The sequence below is a fragment of the Ambystoma mexicanum genome, chromosome 10 (assembly GCF_040938575.1).
Source record: "Ambystoma mexicanum isolate Mex_15411 chromosome 10, UKY_AmexF1_1, whole genome shotgun sequence".
NCBI classification, from domain to species: domain Eukaryota; kingdom Metazoa; phylum Chordata; class Amphibia; order Caudata; family Ambystomatidae; genus Ambystoma; species Ambystoma mexicanum.
Genome location: NC_090932.1, coordinates 960764910 through 960782618, shown reverse-complemented (window position 1 = coordinate 960782618; position 17709 = coordinate 960764910). Strand labels below are relative to the sequence as shown.

The 17709-nt window shown below is 48.9% G+C and overlaps 1 protein-coding gene across 6 annotated transcripts in view; it reads left to right on the top strand.

Annotated features, from left to right (window-relative positions):
- The window catches only part of ECT2 (epithelial cell transforming 2), a 1267500-nt gene that overhangs the window by 125947 nt on the left and 1123844 nt on the right, over positions 1 to 17709 (top strand). For 5 of the 6 annotated variants that reach the window (XM_069618731.1, XM_069618729.1, XM_069618730.1 and 2 more), the window contains exons 4-5: positions 86 to 178; positions 1090 to 1272. In XM_069618731.1, the coding sequence (XP_069474832.1) occupies positions 86 to 178; positions 1090 to 1272 (276 nt within the window). The remainder of the gene's footprint in view (positions 1 to 85; positions 179 to 1089; positions 1273 to 17709) is intronic. The other variant, XM_069618732.1, reaches the window with a different exon arrangement.

The window sequence follows — 17709 nt, the reverse complement described above, 5'->3', positions numbered from 1 at the left end:
GCCTGTCGATAGCCTTGTCTCCCACAATGCTGTTTAACTGCTGCTAGTTGTTTCTTTGATCTATATCGAAGTCTTCCTTTTTCAGACTATTAAAATAATGGAAGTACCAGTTGTAAAGCTAAAGGAACACTGTCCTGGAAAGCAAAGTGAAAAGTTTATAAAAAGTATTGTGAACATGGTATGTTCGTTTTATTCTGCTTTCCGGGCTTGCATGGCGCATGCCTCAATTCACTGGATGACTTGGTCCACGCACACTACTAACCTGTCAAACATTTTTTTTTCCTTTCTGTATTTCTTTGGGGGTTGGTATTGATTCAAGACACGTAATGCTAACAGTTGACTTCTCAAAATTGTTTGCTGAAAAAGCATTGTTTTGCAGCCTCATAAGTACAATTAATTCCCATTTGGTGTGGGCTTCTGTTGAAAGAATTTATTTTCCCTGATTGAAAGCGGTTTTTAGCATCGAAGTCCATAATACTAATGATTACTTACTGTTCTCTATTCTAATCCAATGTCATATTTTGGAGACTGATTTTACTAAACTGCAGTACCAGTTCCTGCAACTAGTGTGGTTAATAGCAGTCTTGGTGCTAAGTAATATTGCATGGCTGTGCCAGTCCAACAAAATCCATAGTCCATTTTTTTCATAATGGACTTCCAGGCGCTCCCGTCGGTTGAGAAACAGTTGCTCTTCAATGGAGTATTGGGTGACGAGTTTAAGCAACTGTGTGGTGCTTTTGAAATATTTGGTGCGGTTAACCTTTTGTTTTAATGTGGCTTTCTTTGTATGATTTGGGCTAACGATACTAATTCACTATTTACATGGGTGGAGGGAAGGCACTTTCGTGTTTTTGATTTTGTAATTCTTTTTGGTGACGGGGAAATCAAAAACGAAAGTATCTATTCGTTGAAGCCCTTCCTAAATGAAGATTCACTTGTGTTTGCAATGTTCAAAATCTAATCCTAACTGCTTTACCAGTGTTAAGGCATAGGCGGTGTTGAACCTTTCTAAATATGTTTCAAATGCATTTTTAGAATTGCCATATAAACATGCTAAACCTACTTTCTTCACTGTGAAAAACTATCAAGGAAATTAAAGTGCCGTACATCAAAACGGAAACGGTGGAAGAATTTGGCGATGCCGATTGCCCAGAATTTGAGACCGTCTTTGTGTTGTCTGACTTCAAGAATCCAGTCTTCCATCACTTATATAAAGCAGAGTGCCGGATTCTTGGACCCCCCATTGTGATGTATTGCTCACAAAAAGGAGAGGTACGGGACCATCCGTTAATTTTAAATCTTGGTTACCTGCTTTGCTACTAGCGTGCCAAATGTACTGGAGAAGCATTTCTGAGCATGTTGAAGGTACATTTTCTGGTGTCGTTTTTTTTGTTCCCCCCCCCCCCACACATTTTCAAGATTACCAGCTGACGCCTTGTACACCCTGCCTTGCCCTAATACTGTGCTTTTATTTTTCCAGCAGTAGATATTCGGAGTTGTAGTCTACGTGGTGGGTGGGCCACTTCATTTGATTTTAACAAGCTCAGGACTGGAATCTAGTGTTCCCAATGACAATCATGTGTTTACCTTCAATAAATGGAATAGTAAGATTAAGCCTTTTCTCAACTACAGATTTAGTGAAGCCCACCACGTGCATGACCTAACATGAAAAATGTTTACACAGGGACAGCATTACAGATGGTGTACTGTGGATAAACAAATAAGCATCTCCCTGTTGCAGATACTGCCAGGATGTCTTTGCTAGGCTTTAGTAAAGCTAGCATGTGCTAGATTGATTGGACTTTGGTTGCTTCTAGGAGGGTTTTTTTATACCATGGTGTGGGGATTAGAGAAACTTGTTGGACCATATAGATTTCACAAAAAGCTATATTAACTCTCATTGGTAGTTTGGCTGAACAGTTCAGCTTAACTCTTTGGTGGGGTAAACGCTAGTGTATGGTACAGATCACAGATGACTTGCAAGTGATGTCATTTTTCGAGGGGTTAGTGTCCTCCGACGTATTTCACATCTTTGTCACTAATTACCACAGCTCTGCTGCAGTAATTACTGTCAAAGATGTGGAATACGTCAGAGGAACATCTGCATCAGTCCTTTTCTCCGCTTGTTTGGGACTGGATACACTTGCATCCATGGAAGGTTTTCTTCCCTTTTTCCTCTCTGGCTCTCGCTAGCGATCGTGTACTAGTCTGTCTGTTGGTCAAACTAGACTTTCCTGATTGTTCATCGTGTCACCGATGCTTCGCGAGGGTGGATCCCCATCCTCTTTGTTTAGAGTGTTTGGGTCCAGATCACCGTTGGGACTTCAACGTCGGTTGGAGCGGTGGGAGGTGGTGTTCCGGCGAACTCCTCCTTCACATTTTCAAGTGTTTATCGACGAAAAGAAAAAACGCACGGTAAGTTCTTTACTTTTCAGAGCACCCTGGCCGGGAGACACCTTTCCGGGTTCTTCCCGAGCCGGCAGGGGCGTTAATTGCTCTGTCACCGGGGATTGCCCTGAGGTGCCTATTGGGCCGAATAATTGTACCTGAGTTTTCTCCAAGGGTCTCCGTAAGGGGCCTGTGGATACCGGAGTACGCTCGAGGTCCTTCCTGTGGGGGCTGCATGTAGACCCAGTTCTACTGAGTCGCGGGGTACCGGAGCTTGCTCTGAGGCCATTCTATCAGCTTCCCTCAAAAATAAGACCGGGGTTCGTCCTGAGGCCTCACTGGGGCTTGGTGTTACCGAACGGATGTTCGAGGCCTGCGCTAGTAAGGCTGTTAGCGGACCTGGGTCAGAGGTCCCTCGTACAGAGGCTAAAGCTACCAACATTTCTGAGGGGCCTGGCCAGGCCTTGTCGATGAAGGTTGTTTCTCACCGTTCCAGCTCTTGCCGTGACGCCAGATCTGTTGAGGGGGCAAAAAAGGAAAGTTCTTCTTTTACCGGCAGTGACGAGGTCCTTCCTGGGAAGGCTTATTAGGCAATTGGTATGTCTCAAAAACATTCCATTCATAGTACCGGCTCTGCCGAGGTTCCTTATGTTAAGGCTAAAGTTAAGACACCTGATCCACCAACGGGGACCCCTGCCTCACTTCCTCACGTACCTCAGTTCCCATCAGGTGATGATAAAATGTGGCAGTTCCCGCCATGACCACGGCGGCCATTTTGGGCGCTACCCCTACCACAACGTCATTGGCCTCAGGTGTAGGGCTTAGCGCTCTGGGTGAACATTGGGTTCCTTGTGCGCATCCTTATCGGCCAGATTGGAACGCTCCAATGCCCCTTCCGCACAATGTTTCATTGCCTGCGGGGTTGGCACCTTTGATTTATGTGGATATGTCGGGTGATGGGCCGGTGTGGCATCCTTCCCCGTTAAGTCCCTGGAATTATCCTCCTCATGAGGGCCCCCCTCTGGTTCCAAAACAGTCCCCGGATGCCTTTTTTCAGCAAATTTCAGACACTCATGCCTACTGACCCCACGAGGGAATATGTCGAAGGGCTTTTTAGGGAGATATGTCTGCCTGCGCCTCCGGCTCGACCCGTGCCTACGGTGCCTTCCCCGACTTCCGCTTTTGCCCCCATTTTCCCCCGTGGACAAGGCAGACAGCTCAGCAGGATCCTGACCTGTCGGATGACGCGCAGGGCGATCAGGGCAACTAGTATCTGCCCCGCTCTATTAGAGCTTTCCATAACCGGGAACTGGACATGATGTGCTTCTTCGATGTTCCGGTGCCTGAGGCACCCGCTCCGCAGGAGGGCGTGCTTTCTGGGTAGTTCACCGTGTCTCCTTTGGAGCATACCGGCCTGTTCTTGCAGAATGACGTTCTGGCCGAGGTCTATAGGGTTTGGGAAAAGCCACACTCTGGATTTTTTTGTAAATAAGAAAATTGATGCACGATACAGGCTGCATTCTTCGGAAGAGGTGGCTTTGTCCAGGCCTGCAGCATCCTCTTCCACAAGAGCTACTCAGGTTTTGGGAAAGGACAAGCTTCTTGACTCCCTTGGGAGGAAGATTTTCGCTAACTCGGCCTTGCAGCTCCGGCAGGCCAATGCCGAACTAGTGTTAGTGGGGGCTAATATGCGGATGTGGAAAGGTCTGTCGGAGTTTGAGGAGTTCATTCCGGTCGAAAAGCTGGAGGATTTTAAGGCAGGTTTATCCGACGCCAGAGTCTTGGCCCAGGATTTCCTGGAGGCTGCGGCTCACCACGTAGACACCTCGGCTCGGGGCCTTATGCTGGGGGTTGATGCCTCACGACAGGCGTGGCTACATGCCACCAAGTTTTCGAAGGAAGTACAGGACAAGGTGTTGGGCCTTCAGTTTGACGATAAGGAGCTGTTTCATTCTACAACGGATGTAGAGCTGACCAAGATGAAGGATAGCACGCAGACAGCTAAGTCCTTGTCAGTCCTGATTAAAAAAAAAAAAAAAAAAAAACTTTAAAACCCAGAGACCGCTGTTGCATAGTCTGCCCTCCTCTGGTTTCAGGGGCTTCCTTGACTAGAAATCTCAGAGTGGATACCCCTTTTGGGAATAACCGCTGGAGGCAACAACTGACTCGGTTTTTGTCCCGCCCCTCAGCCTCCTCCTCAGGTTCAGGTGGCAATACCACTGAAAAACCTACAAAATGAGGGTTCTCCGCGCTCGCACAAGACCCCCGTGGGAGGGCGCATTGCGTCTCATTGGGGGAGGCATGGCAGACGATCGCCAAAGACAGATGGGTCTTGTCAGACGCTCGCGCGGGCTTCCGCTTACCCCTACCCCACCCTTCAACCCTCCTTTCCAGCTGTCGGGATCGCCCTCCCTGAATGCCGAGGTGCAGAAGCTTCTGGACCTCAGAGCGGTGGAACCTGTTCCTCTCAGGGAACGATGGGAGGGCTTCTACTCCTGGCTGTTTACGGTGCCCAAACCCAACCAGGCTGGCCTGCACACCATCCTAGACCTTTCCCAGTTCAATCTTTTCCTACCCCAAGAGAAATTCAAGATGATCACGCCCAGCCAGATACAGTTTTTCTTGCAGATGGGCGATTGACTCAGCGTGGTGGATCTTCAGGATGCGTACATGCATATTCTGATTTGGAATCCACACAGGAGATATCTCGGTTTCTCTTTGGGAGAGGAGCACTTCCAGTTTCGAATGCTTCCTTTTGGCCTCAGCTCGGCGCTGCATGTCTTCACGAAGATGTAGGTGCTTGCGGCTTATCTTCGTCTGCAGGGTATCCATGTGTATCCTTATTTGGACGACTGGCTCTTACGCAGTGCTTACCCGTTGAGAGCCGCAAGCAATCTTCAGTCTCTCCTACAGCTCGTGGTCCGTCTTGGGCTGACGGTGAACTGGCATTAATCTTCCATGACGGTCTCGCAGGACTTGATTTTCCTGGGTTTTCGCTGGAACACGATCGACTGCAGAGTGTACCTGAATGGCAGATCTGTTAGCCACATGTCGGAAGTTTGCGCAGTCGGAGATCATATCGGCCTGGTGGTTCCAGAGGCTTCTGGGCCTTATGGCCTCGTGCGTGTTGGCTCTTCCTCTTGCTTGTCTCAAGATGAGGACCTACTCAGATGGTTCTTCGGAGTTCTTGGTGTCAGGCTGTGGATCCGGACTACAAGTTGATAATGATTCTGGCTTCCATGAGTGGACCAGGAATGGTGGTCATCTCTCAGCAACCTGTCGGTGGGTGTGGCCTTTCAGGACCCAGCCCCTACGGTGACGGTCACAACTGACTCCTCCCTTCGGGGGTGGGGTGCGACGTTGGATCTTCTTCAGGTCTCTGATCTTTGGTCGCCTCAGGACAAGCTTCTCCACATAAATCTGGAGCTTCTGGCTATCTTCTTGGCGCTCAGGGCGTTCAGACAGATCATTGCCAACAAGGTGGTCCGTATACGCACGGACAGTGTGGTGTCGATGTATTACATCAACAAACCAGGGGCCAACCAAGTCTCCCCCTCTCGTGGACCTTTCCATCCAGCTTTGGGAATGGGCTGTTCTTCATGGTGTTTGGCTGCTTGCAGTGCACATCCCGGGCCAGCTGAATGTCACAGCGGATGCCCTCAGCCGGCGGACAATAGTGGGAGTTGAAGGCGGAGGTCCTCTTATGGATTTTCCTGCGTTTGGGCACACCGGAGGTGGACCTCTTCGCTACGGCGGTTAACAAGAAGCTTCCTCAGTATGCCTCCAGAGGGGGGCTGGGAGCCTCCTCTCTGGGGATGCTCTCGAGATTCCATGGCACAAAATGAGAGCTTACGCTTTCCCACCTCTGCCTCTAGTTCACCGAGCAGTTTGCAAATCGAAGAACTCTAACTGTTCTCTCCTACTCATAGCCCAGTGGTGGCCAGCCAGGTTTTGGTTCTCAGAACTTCAACACCTGTCGGTGTATCCACCGATCAGGCTTCCGGTGACCCCCGATCTTCACCAGGGGGAACAGCAGCAGTGGTACCCCTCCCCACAATCGCTCAGCTTGGCGGCATGGTGCCTGAGTTTGTGTCTTTGGAACATCTTAACTTGTGTGCGGATAACCTGCGTATTATCCAGGCAGCCAGGAAACCCTCGCCTAGGTCCCAGTACAGAAGAAAATGGCTCTGGTTCTGTCATTGGTATTTAAGCAAGCAGTTGGACCAAAGGGGTGGGGGCTACAATTGACATGGTATTGTCCTTTTGTATCTTTCTTAGCAGAGTCGGGTGTCCACATTGTCATGCAGAACTTATCTTTCAGTGGTTTCCACTTACCTTTGTACGGACCAATGCTCTTACTCTGTGTAACCCAGTGGTTAAGGGGCATTTTGCAGGCTTGACACGCCTCTATCCTCCAATTCGTAGTCCACATCCGACGTGGGATCGAAATGTGGTCCTGACGGCATTGTGCCATAAACCTTTCGAACCAATGGCCACGGTGGACCTCAAGTACCTATCCTGGAAAGTGTCCTTTTTGGTTGCCATTACGTCAGCAAGGCGGGTGAGTGAGCTGCAGGCCTTGTCGGTGGAGCATCCCTTCTTTGTCTTTCACAAGGATAAGGTGGTCCTACGGACAAATCCTGCATTCCTGCCGAAGGTGGTATCTGAGTTCCAGCTGAATCAGTCGCTCTCTCCCGGTCTTTTTTCCGAACCCTGCCTCAGAGGCAGAAAGGTTTCTGCATTGTCTTGATGTCAGAAGGGCTCTTAAGTTATAGCTGGACAGAACATCCGAGCTTAGGAATTCTCAAATGTTTGTGACCTTTGGTAACCCAAAAGGTAAGCAGGTATCCAAGGCGACTATTTCTCGGTGGATCGCCGCCTGCATTAGATTCTTTCACCGACCAAGGACTGAAGCCTCCTAATGGCATTCATACACACCTGGTGCGGGGTAAGGCAGCCGCGGTTGCCTTTCAGAAATGTCCCCTGGGAGACCATCGCTAGGGCAGCTACTTGGGCCTCCCCATCTGCCTTTTGTAAGCATTATTGTCTAGACATGAGCTCAAGAGCTGATGCTCAGTTTGGTCAGGCTGTGCTCAAGAACCTTTTTCAGTAAGGGGTATTTCCATCCACCCGTAGGTCCTGTAAGGAGTGCTTGGGAATTGCCCACAAGTATGGAGTAAAGGGGACGGGGCGTAGGAGTATTACCATGTTAGTCACCGTAGTGACCACCTTACTCCTAGTCCATAGTCCCCTTTCCTCCATACGCCTGCCCGCCGTCCCCTCTAATAAGGTTCCTCTGTTATTGCTAATAGGTCTTAGACCTGGCGATAGAAAAGCACTGATGGGCGATGCGGAGCCAAGGTGGGCGGGGTTGCGGGCGCGTGCTGGGCCCCGCGCAAGAGAGGAAGGACACATTTTTGCAAAATTTTGGGGCTGTTTTTTACAAAGTGCTCCGGTCCCGTCTCACAGGACGGAGAGATGTCCCATAAGTATTGAGGAAAGGGGACTATGGACTAGGAGTAAGGTGGTCACTACGGTGAGTAACCTGGTTATTACTCTCCGGCTGTGAAACCAGCTGTGGTAATGCATTGAAGGGTCATCATTCATCTAGAATGGCGAGTTCTTTTTTTCACCATTTTTGTGCTTGTCCTTTCTTGGTGGTCCTGCTGTCCTGGGAGTGGTGAGGTCCTAGTTTGATTTTATTTCGGCGGGAACCGTTTGTGTAGCCTGCTGAAGCTCCTGAGTGTCTGTGAAGACAGGAAACAAGGAAGGATTCTGAAACTTTGCATCCCTTCCCTTCTGGCATGCCTTCCTGGAACCAGTCCTACAAAGTTTGTATGTAGCATGGGTGCTGATTGGCTGGGTTCCTGGATGAATGGCCTGGATCTGGAAGCTGAAGAGAAGTTGACCACTGGAGTTAAATCCGATGATGAAGAATAAGAAGACGGCTGTAGCTGATTCCAGTGACTGGAGATGCCTGCAGATGCCTGCTGTGTAACAGCTGCCTGTGCTGACCCCTTCTACCTTGTGACAAGAGTCCCGAAGACTTGTGGGACCAATCAGTCTTAAAGAGATAGGTATTTTGACCCATCTAAAGATAAGCTGTGACCTTCCTGGGCTGCACTGCCAATACCCTGGGACCTCGCTGCTGAGTGCTGTGCAACTTCTTCCCGTTAAACCTCGCAGAAACTTTGGACTTCTGTTGGACCTCCAGAAGCAAGATTCCACTCCTTGAAGTCCCATCACCAGAGTGCTGGACCAAGATAAAAAGGCAAATCGATCAGACGATGACCATTCCACATGTGGTACCTTGAAAGGGCATCATATCACCTTTTGGGAGCCTTTTCTGTCGACTGGTACTGCAGGCTCCCAACCAGTGCTGAACAGGGTCCCAAAGATGCCCCTCCTCGCCCCCAGATTCTTGTCGCGACTAAGAGCCAGAAATGCTTGCAGCCACCCATCCTACTTTGGGCGGTTCATGTGGGCACCAATGATTGACAAGTACACAAAGTTATCCTCTCGAGCAACAATACAGATCAAATCAAATGCATTCACAGGTAAAGGGAAAGAACCAGAGATTGTGGACAGGAAAACATATATGGACGACCTCGACTAAGCACCAAGAATCTACAGTGCTGACTTCATTAGTGACACCACGACGTAGCAGCGTTAGACATGAAGCACACTTGCAGTCCTGCACTGCATCACACAACCACGCTCCTACACATGAACACGAGGGCACAGTTTTATAGCTAGAGGACAGATACATATACATACTGTCAATGTGTCTATTTTTCATTAGCCAAATGCAGTAACGCAGAACCGCAAGGCACAAGAGATCCTGAGCAAGCTTGCAGATGCTTAACGTGAACCCTATGGGACTACAGGTATCTCTCTCGGTCTCTATCTCAAGCCACTAAGCATGAGATGAGCAAAGCGGATTCAGGCTGCATGGAGCAGACTCGCAGCCGAGGTCCGATATACGTGGACACATTCCAATCTTAGACAAGGGGACCAGCTGCAGAGAAACTGAATAAATCCTCATCATTGTGAGCTACAAAGCTTAGGTTTCTCCTTTTTTTTTTTTTTTTTTTTTTTTTTTTTTTTTGCATTCTCTAAACACATGGTACAGCCAAACGAGACAATAGTCATCCGTGGTGGGAAAGCCGGGAGCCGATACCAGCAAGCCAGACTGCAACAAGTGTTGCAGCGTGAGGAACACATTCTCGTAGGCAAAGGTGATGCACACAAGTTACAATACAGATACATCGTTCACATAACCTTGAAGTGGTGCTCAGCAAGCTGAGAACGGTCCCAGGCCTGGGGAGATCGGCTCCAACCAATCTCAGCCTAGAAACCCAGGGGTGGATGGCAAGGGGTATGACCAATGTTAAGCCCACTACTCTGTAACAATGTAATAGTTTCTTGGGGATGGGACAGGCCAGCCACATAACATGCAAGGACCAGTAGAATAACACCTGTAGGGTCCCCTATAGGTAGTAATACTCTAAATAACCAATCCCTCATGCTAATAGGTTTTTTGGAGAAGGGTCCAAGTGATGAGTCACTCAGAACTATGCTGCACACCATGGAAAGCTGAAATGTACCAGAGAATTCTCGTTTATCTTGTATTGATCCCTGTTGGTTTTATTTACAATAAACCCCAGTACTTGCCGTTGGCTGAGTCCTCTGTTTGGTCTGGGGAGGGTGTTGGGCCCTCGGCAGACCCCAGCCATACTGACATACTTGGAGTCCCTGCCAAGAAGTCAGTAGCAGAGTTGACTGCGCCAGCCCGGCACGAAGCAGACGCAGCAGCAGAACCTGAGAGGCTGCATGACCCTTGCGTATTTTCGAGAAAGACTGAATGCGTACCTATGGAAAGGCCGTTAGTAGCCAGCTTGGAAATATCCAAATATCCTGCCCGAGGGCAGCACAGGGAAGTGGTAGCTTTGTGGGGGGACATGGCAGCCGAGCAATGTCGGCAGACCACTGAGTGTAAGTATTGACCCAGTCACAGGGCATCTGTGGGGGAGGGTAGTGAGTTTTGTTGGGGAGGGTAGTGAGTATTATGGAGTATTATTGAGTACTGTGGAGTATTGTTGAGCATTATTAAACTAAGCGCGGACCGGAGCAGAGATATACGTCCGTATATGTGGTTGGGGCACATTCGGGTTCAGAGGTAAATGGTTTCTGGTGAAGAACATAGATTATTCACTTGAAGGCACAGATGACAGAAGTATGTAAATGGTTGTTTCTTGTGGGTTGGGTGCTTTAGCTCGGGTCGTTGATGGTATCCCTGTAAGGTTTAGCAAGGGAGCTGACCTAGATTGCGGAAGGTGATTTGACTGGTTTAAGTCTTGAGGAGGCGTATTTGCTAGGCGATGCAGCAGGTACAGATCGAACACAAAAGAATATTGGTATACTCTGCTAGGAGGCAGGAAGACCGCTGTGGGATTTGTGTTGGGGTTGTGTGTATTTTGGGGTGACAGGCTATAGCATTGTGTGCGCAGTATTTGGCTTCTCGGCGCTAGTTGGTTAGTAATTTGGTGACTTCACCCGTAGGGTTGTACATAGGGCACGGACATGAGACGGTGAGGAGCTAGCATTGGAAAATTGAGATTGTCAGACTATGTGGACCAGTGGCGGTGAGCGGAAGGAGCATGCAGAAGATTGTGGGTGTGCCTGAGGAGGCAGCGATTTTGAAAAGGGGCGGTGCGCTGCTGGTTGTGGAGCCAGAGAGGATCGTAGTGAATAACATTTTTTATATTGTGCTTTTTTTCCCTTCACAGTGGATTGTTGAAACCCTCGATTTGAGGTTGGGTGAAAGCAAGAACAATCGCAATGTATCAAGGGAAGTGTGGGGTGACCTGCCCCTACAGTGCCTGTGTAAGACCCTACCACTCTATAAGGATAAGATATGCAAATATAGCATAGACTTGTCTAAAGGCACAGAGGGGAAGTTAACTAAACCATAGCCATCTTGCGGAAGTTTCTCCAAGGATGTGCCGCAATTACTACTGACACACATACAGGGTACCTATAAGGGGAAGAAACTAGCCAGCTGCATGGCTATATTTACGCTCTTGAGTGCTCCAAGAGGGTGAGGTGGCCACAGCGATGCGTCAGTGAATGCTGAGCCAGCAAGTGGTGCAACTAGAGGAGATCGAGGGAGGAAAAATGCAAGTTGATAGAGGGGGAACAAAGTTGCAGGTAGAGAGACTGGCAAGAGAACGCACACGCAAGAAGGATGAGCGTGCAATAAGGGACATAAAGACACATTGGATCGGGGAGATGACCGAGCTGGAAGGGGCAGACTAGCAGAGCCAGACGGCACAATCACACAGAGCAGGGCTGACAGTGTCCGATGGAGCGGGCCTAGGCGCCTGGGGGGGAGGAGTAGGTATGACTTGCGGGACATCGACATTACCATCAAACCCAACACACACAACCACTAGACGGCTGTGCTTCGTAGATTACTTTTGCTGTAACATGGGTGCGGGATCCGACTATGAGGGATGGCCTCAATCAACGGTGACGGGGATGGACAAGCGGGTGATGTGGGAGAGGGAGACCAGTGCAGGGGAACAGGAGGCGGCAAAGACGAGCGTACACCAGTCAGTAGACTAGTTATGTAACATTGATGACGTAGTGCCATATGTAGAGAGGCTTGGAGACCTCCCAGGACGAAGGAAGGGCAAAGACTCATAGTATGCTCAAGAGAGGCTACTGGGGGAGCCGGATGACAGTTTTCGCATACCCATAACCGAACCATAGACTTGTACATCGACATTAGAAACGCAGACACAGTTCAGACTGACTAGAAGTGCGAATGGGGAGGTAGGGTACACACAGATGCCCCTACTGGAAAAGGGAAGGGGGCGACCTCTGTATATACCATGGAATACGTGAGATGTAGGTTACCATTGGTATCCACGGGGGGCTGGAAAATGGATATGAGATGGAAAGGATGACAGCAGGCCAGAGGTTAGCTGTGGGGGACCTGAAAGGACTGTTAGTAGCGATCCTCGGGGAAGCAGCTGATGACGTATGGAAAAGGGCAGAGTTTCTTGGAGTGACCACCCATTACACAGCACACAATGGTTTGCCGTTTGCAAACTGAAGGTTTGCCGTATGGCAAGCCTGAAGGACACAATACCCAGACACGTCGTACAGTGGAGAAATTATGTCTCGCAAAATGGAGCTAGACGAAGACTCCTTATGCTACATACAGGCGAGCAAAATGGTAGTAGTATTTTACCACATATTGTTCCATGGGTTGCCAGAACCCGTTCAGAAGCAGCTAAGGAAGTTGGTAGGCATGGAAGCACAATCTTAGCCAGAAATACTGCTTACAATCCATCATTGTAGGCTATTGCAAGACGCTAAAGAAGAAAGCGGAGGAAAGAAAGTTGGAGGAAGCAAAACTAGTACAGAAAAAGCGATTTACTCTATGGAAGGGGCGGTACTGACAAGTGTGAGCGCACAGGGAGCACAGCTGCAGCAGTACACACCACTGCCCTTGGGGGAGGGGGGGGGAGGGTTGGATTCATGGGGTGGGGGAAACGTGCAATAAGGGTTTTAAGGGAGAAGAGGGGCAGTCGAGAGGATGCGGGTACGGACCGCAGATGCATCACAACCAAGGGGGTTTTCGGGGATATAGGCGGCAGGGCCCAGGTGATAACGCAGGTGGGGATTCCAGGAGAAAGGTAGAGAACCACCACAGCGCTTGTCATGTGGGTGGATTGGGCACATTTCAAGAGCTTGCAGGGACGGACGGGGGGGGGGGGGGGGGATGCAGCAGAATTGGGAGTGCATTACCAGCAGACATATCGGGGGGACCAGGATGACTGTTGCACACAGGAGCAACCACAGCAACAGCAGGGACCGACACAAGTGCACACCCGCAGGCACACCAGCACATGACAGATACAAGCACCCAGATCACAGTATTTACAAGCATTGCAGATTTGAGATGGCACTCAGCAGGTGCCACAGATACAGGACAGCATGTGGCACGGCACAGAGTCACATATGGACTCCATGGCAACAGTCCCCGTCGGACTACTGGGAGGGGTCACCATAAATAGGGAACAGGATGTCCTTATACCATCAATAGGACAGCCCACAGACGTGCTTGATGTGTTCTATCCTGTTAATCACACCCAACAATGCGGCAGAACCACGCATAGGGGTGGCAAACGGTGACCTTTCTTATAGACACAAGGGTGTCTAGGTCCTGCATTCGAGAGGGAACATTTAGATTGTCAGGTGATGCCACGAATACTCGAGGGATCTCTGGGGCTCGGGAAATGGTTCCTTTTACAGACTTATCTCTTTCTATAGGGGAACACTATTTATCTCTATACTTTACTCTCGGCAGACACCTGTAAATATACTGGGATGGGACATCACGAGCAGACTAACATGACCATCTCATTCTCAGACAAAAGGGTAGTGTGCTCCACACCAGGAATACACATGCTTAATGTAAGCAAGATTATTCAAGCCTACTGTGGATGGAAGGCACAGAGGGGAGTGCCAGTAGATGAGGAGCTGTCCCAGTACGGGACTGAGACTGCAATTGCATGGCTCCCAGGAATTGAAGGGAAGATGTGGCGTGTCCCAAACAAGTATCTGTTTAGACCAGAGATACCATTGGGTGAGGCAGAAGGGACAATAGTGCCAGTAGAAATGGAGTCAGTGATTGTGAGAGATGAATAGATAGCAGTACATGGGATGGATGACCTAGGACGATCATGGCGAGCAGTGATCGTGGTGGCAGAAGGGTGCAGGCTAACTACAGTGACAGACTAAGAACTATTCAGGGACGAAAGATCAGACTACCAGATGGTGGTCGAAATGAATGACTTATTCGCTGAAAATACACTACAGAGAGGTACCAGGGAGGATGGCAATGGCGCTGGATGCACCGCCATCCTTCTGCGAGGAGGATCTGGCCAAGGTGCCCAGCATCCTATGGACCACAAGTCCCTATGATGGGAGGCTTCTGAAAGGGGTGGGGGGGGTGGTGAAGATTAAGTTGAAACCGGGAGCAATTTTACCCTGAGTAAAACAGTATCCACTCTCAAAAGAGGCAGATGAGGGCATTTATGAGACGATTGGCGCGTTAGTGGAGTGAGGCATTCTAGTGCCATCAGAATCCCCATGCAACACAGTAGTGTACCCAGTTAAAAAATCAAAAGGGGTCACAGCGTTTTATCCATTGTAGAAGCAGAGTATCCTCTGGTTCCAAATCCAATGACCATTTTGTGCAGCATTCCGGCGGAAGCTGCCTGCTTCACGATCATAGACTTGAATGCATTTTTCTCAGTGTCACTACACCCAAACTCGCAAGACTCTTAATTCCTTAATGTATAGAAATATGAACTGGAAACCTATAAGACGTCCTCAAAGGCACCCTTCATATTCAACAGGGTCTTCCAGATGGACCTAGGCAATGTGGGGATGGAAAACCCAATCCTGCAGTACGTAGACTACATTTTGATTTGCAGCACAACATAAGACCAGTCTAGAGGGGATTCTTTGCACATGCTGACAGTGTTAGCTGACAAGGGATGCAAGGTGGACAAAGCCAAACTATAGCAATGTCAGAGAAGGACTATACATTGGACAGACAATTTCCCAAAATGGCCGACATCACACCTGAAAGGGCAGAGACAATATGCAAGACCGCCAAACCCACAACAAGTTTTTGGGGTTGTGCAATTACTTTAGGGCATGGGTTTTTGACTACAGCACATAAACAAGACTATTACTAAGCGCTCTGAAGGAAGCACAATAGGGACACAAGATGATAAACTGGACGACCGAGATGACTGAGGCATTCAATGAGATGAAGAAAGCAATATGCACCGCTCCAGTGTTGGGGATCCCAGACTACAAAAATGTCTGTCCTCACACACTGATGGAGTAGTGATGAAGGCAGTGCTGACATGGAAAACAAGTTTAGTGCACAAGTCAATAGCATACCACAGTGGAAAACTTGACCCAGTAATGAGGACAATACCAGTGCGAAAAAGCATTTGGCTGCTGCCCCATTTGCAGTGGAGAAATCGGCAGGGACTACCATGGGGTGCAGCACCACTCTTTACGTGGTTCATCCAGCGACATTCCTTGCAAACTTTTTACAGGAAGGTGACTACGCACACGACTGTGCCGAAAACATACAGGAATTCAGGGACACCTGCAAAGTACACGAGGACGCACTTGAGGGGGGAGACCTGCTGTACATTGACAGATCTTCAACAATTGACCAGACAGATGGGGTTAGGCATACCGGAACTGCAGTGGTGAGGTTGAGGGAAGATGGAACAAGTGAGGTAGTGGCCAGTGCGCAATTGCCATCCCATTATTCGGCACAAGAAGCAGAATTAGTGGCGCTAATACTAGCCCTGGAACACAGCAAAGGTAAAGGAAGTGACTGTGTACTAGGACTCTGCGTATGTGACGTTAACAGTACACTCAGGACCGGCACAATGGATGAGGAGAGGGTTCAGGAGAGCAGACCGGTCACCAGTACAGCATGCACTGTTATTGGGCAATCTAATAGAGGTTATAGAGTACCCCACGCAGATGGCAGTAGTGAAGTGCCAGGCACACACAAGTGAAAGACCCTGTCTCAAGGGAAAACGAAGCAGCAGACACTGAAGCAAAGTGTGCAGCATATTTTGGAGAGCTCCTAGAAATAGATACAGCATCACATGCCCGAGACTATGCAACAACCTGGTACTGAAGGAAGGGTACAGTGCATTACCAGAAACACAAATAATTGAGTTGGAGGGAGCTGCACCCAGGGAGAAGAACTGTGGACCAGGAGAGGAGGTACAGTATCTCCAACAGATGCCTGATGGCGGCAGAACACAGGGAAGGTTGTTATGCTACTAGCATTATTCAACAATGCTACTAGCATTACTGAACACTGCACTGAGAGTTACACTATCCAACACCACGCAGGAAAGGGGTCATTGCCGTTCATATTGAAGAAACCTGGTTCTGTCCTAATTTGGCAGAACATATGGCTGAATTTGTAAGCAATTGTTTGACATGTAAGCAGTTGACTGCAGGACATACATTGAGTTGAGAAGAGCCATAGCCGGCCCATTCCATCATCTACATGTTGACTACGTTGACATGATCCAAGTGTGTCAAGGATACCGCTGCATGATAGTTGTGTGCCCATTCTCTTGGTGCATTGAGGCAGGCCCCTGTTCACATATTGACGCTCTCAGAGCAGAAAAGTTCTTGATCTGGGAAGTATTCCCAAAATGGGGGGTGTGAACGCCTGAATGATCGCAAAAACAAAACTGAGCACAATGAACTGGCTCCATTGCCTGCCACTTGCGAACCTTGCATTGTGCAATAGTCCGGAGTCTGACCACCATTTAATACCCCTCAAGGTGGAGACAGGACGGCGCATGTAAAAAAAAAAAAAAAAAAAAAACTCCAACTGGCTCCTCCCACTAGAACACTGAAAGACAGTGAGAGTAGTTCAGATGTGTTGGGACAGGAAATGTATGACTACATTACTTCCTTGATTGCTGGTGCCTCTCATATCTCGCCAGATACAGAGGAGGGCCAGAAGGCAACAGAGAAAGTAACAGGGACCACAAACCAAAAGACTGAGCTAAAAAGACATGTTAGCGTTGGGGATAGTGTTGCTGAGGAATTTTATTAGGTGGGCCGCACCTAGATTCACTGGTCCCTACACCATGGAGAAAGTGGCAGATCGAGCAATAAAGCTTGAAGGAAAAACGGCCTCGAACCACATCAGACATCAAGCAGCGGCCTCGCCTGGCAACGAGTGAAACAGGGCCAACGATCAGCAAGAGTAGCAAAACGACAATTCTGAACTTGCGCTGCTTAGTGGAGGACACCCAATGGTTACTCGCTCAAGGGCAGCAGAGCTAGGGAACAAACTGCCTACATGGATACACTGTCATTCTTTGCATACATTCTTCGAGAAAGCTGACTGATATTTAACTGTTTGTTACCCGCTGTCTACTACCCTGATACTTTCTCGAACCAATTTGTCCACAATTTGAGAAGGCCCAGCAGATTTCTGGCCATCTCCCCCAGAGTATACTGCATTTGTAGCATATCTGGCACAAGCGTACCAGCAACTCGGATAAGGAAGCCATTTGGTTCTCACCATTCCGAGAGACGGTAATCCAAGAGCTGTGGGAGCAGTTACTCTTCTTTGCCGTCAATGATTACATGGTTCACAGGGATGAAGGATTAACCTGATGCTAACACAGTAACGCTCATTTTGTGCTTTTCAGGCAGGCAACTATGTCTTCAGGC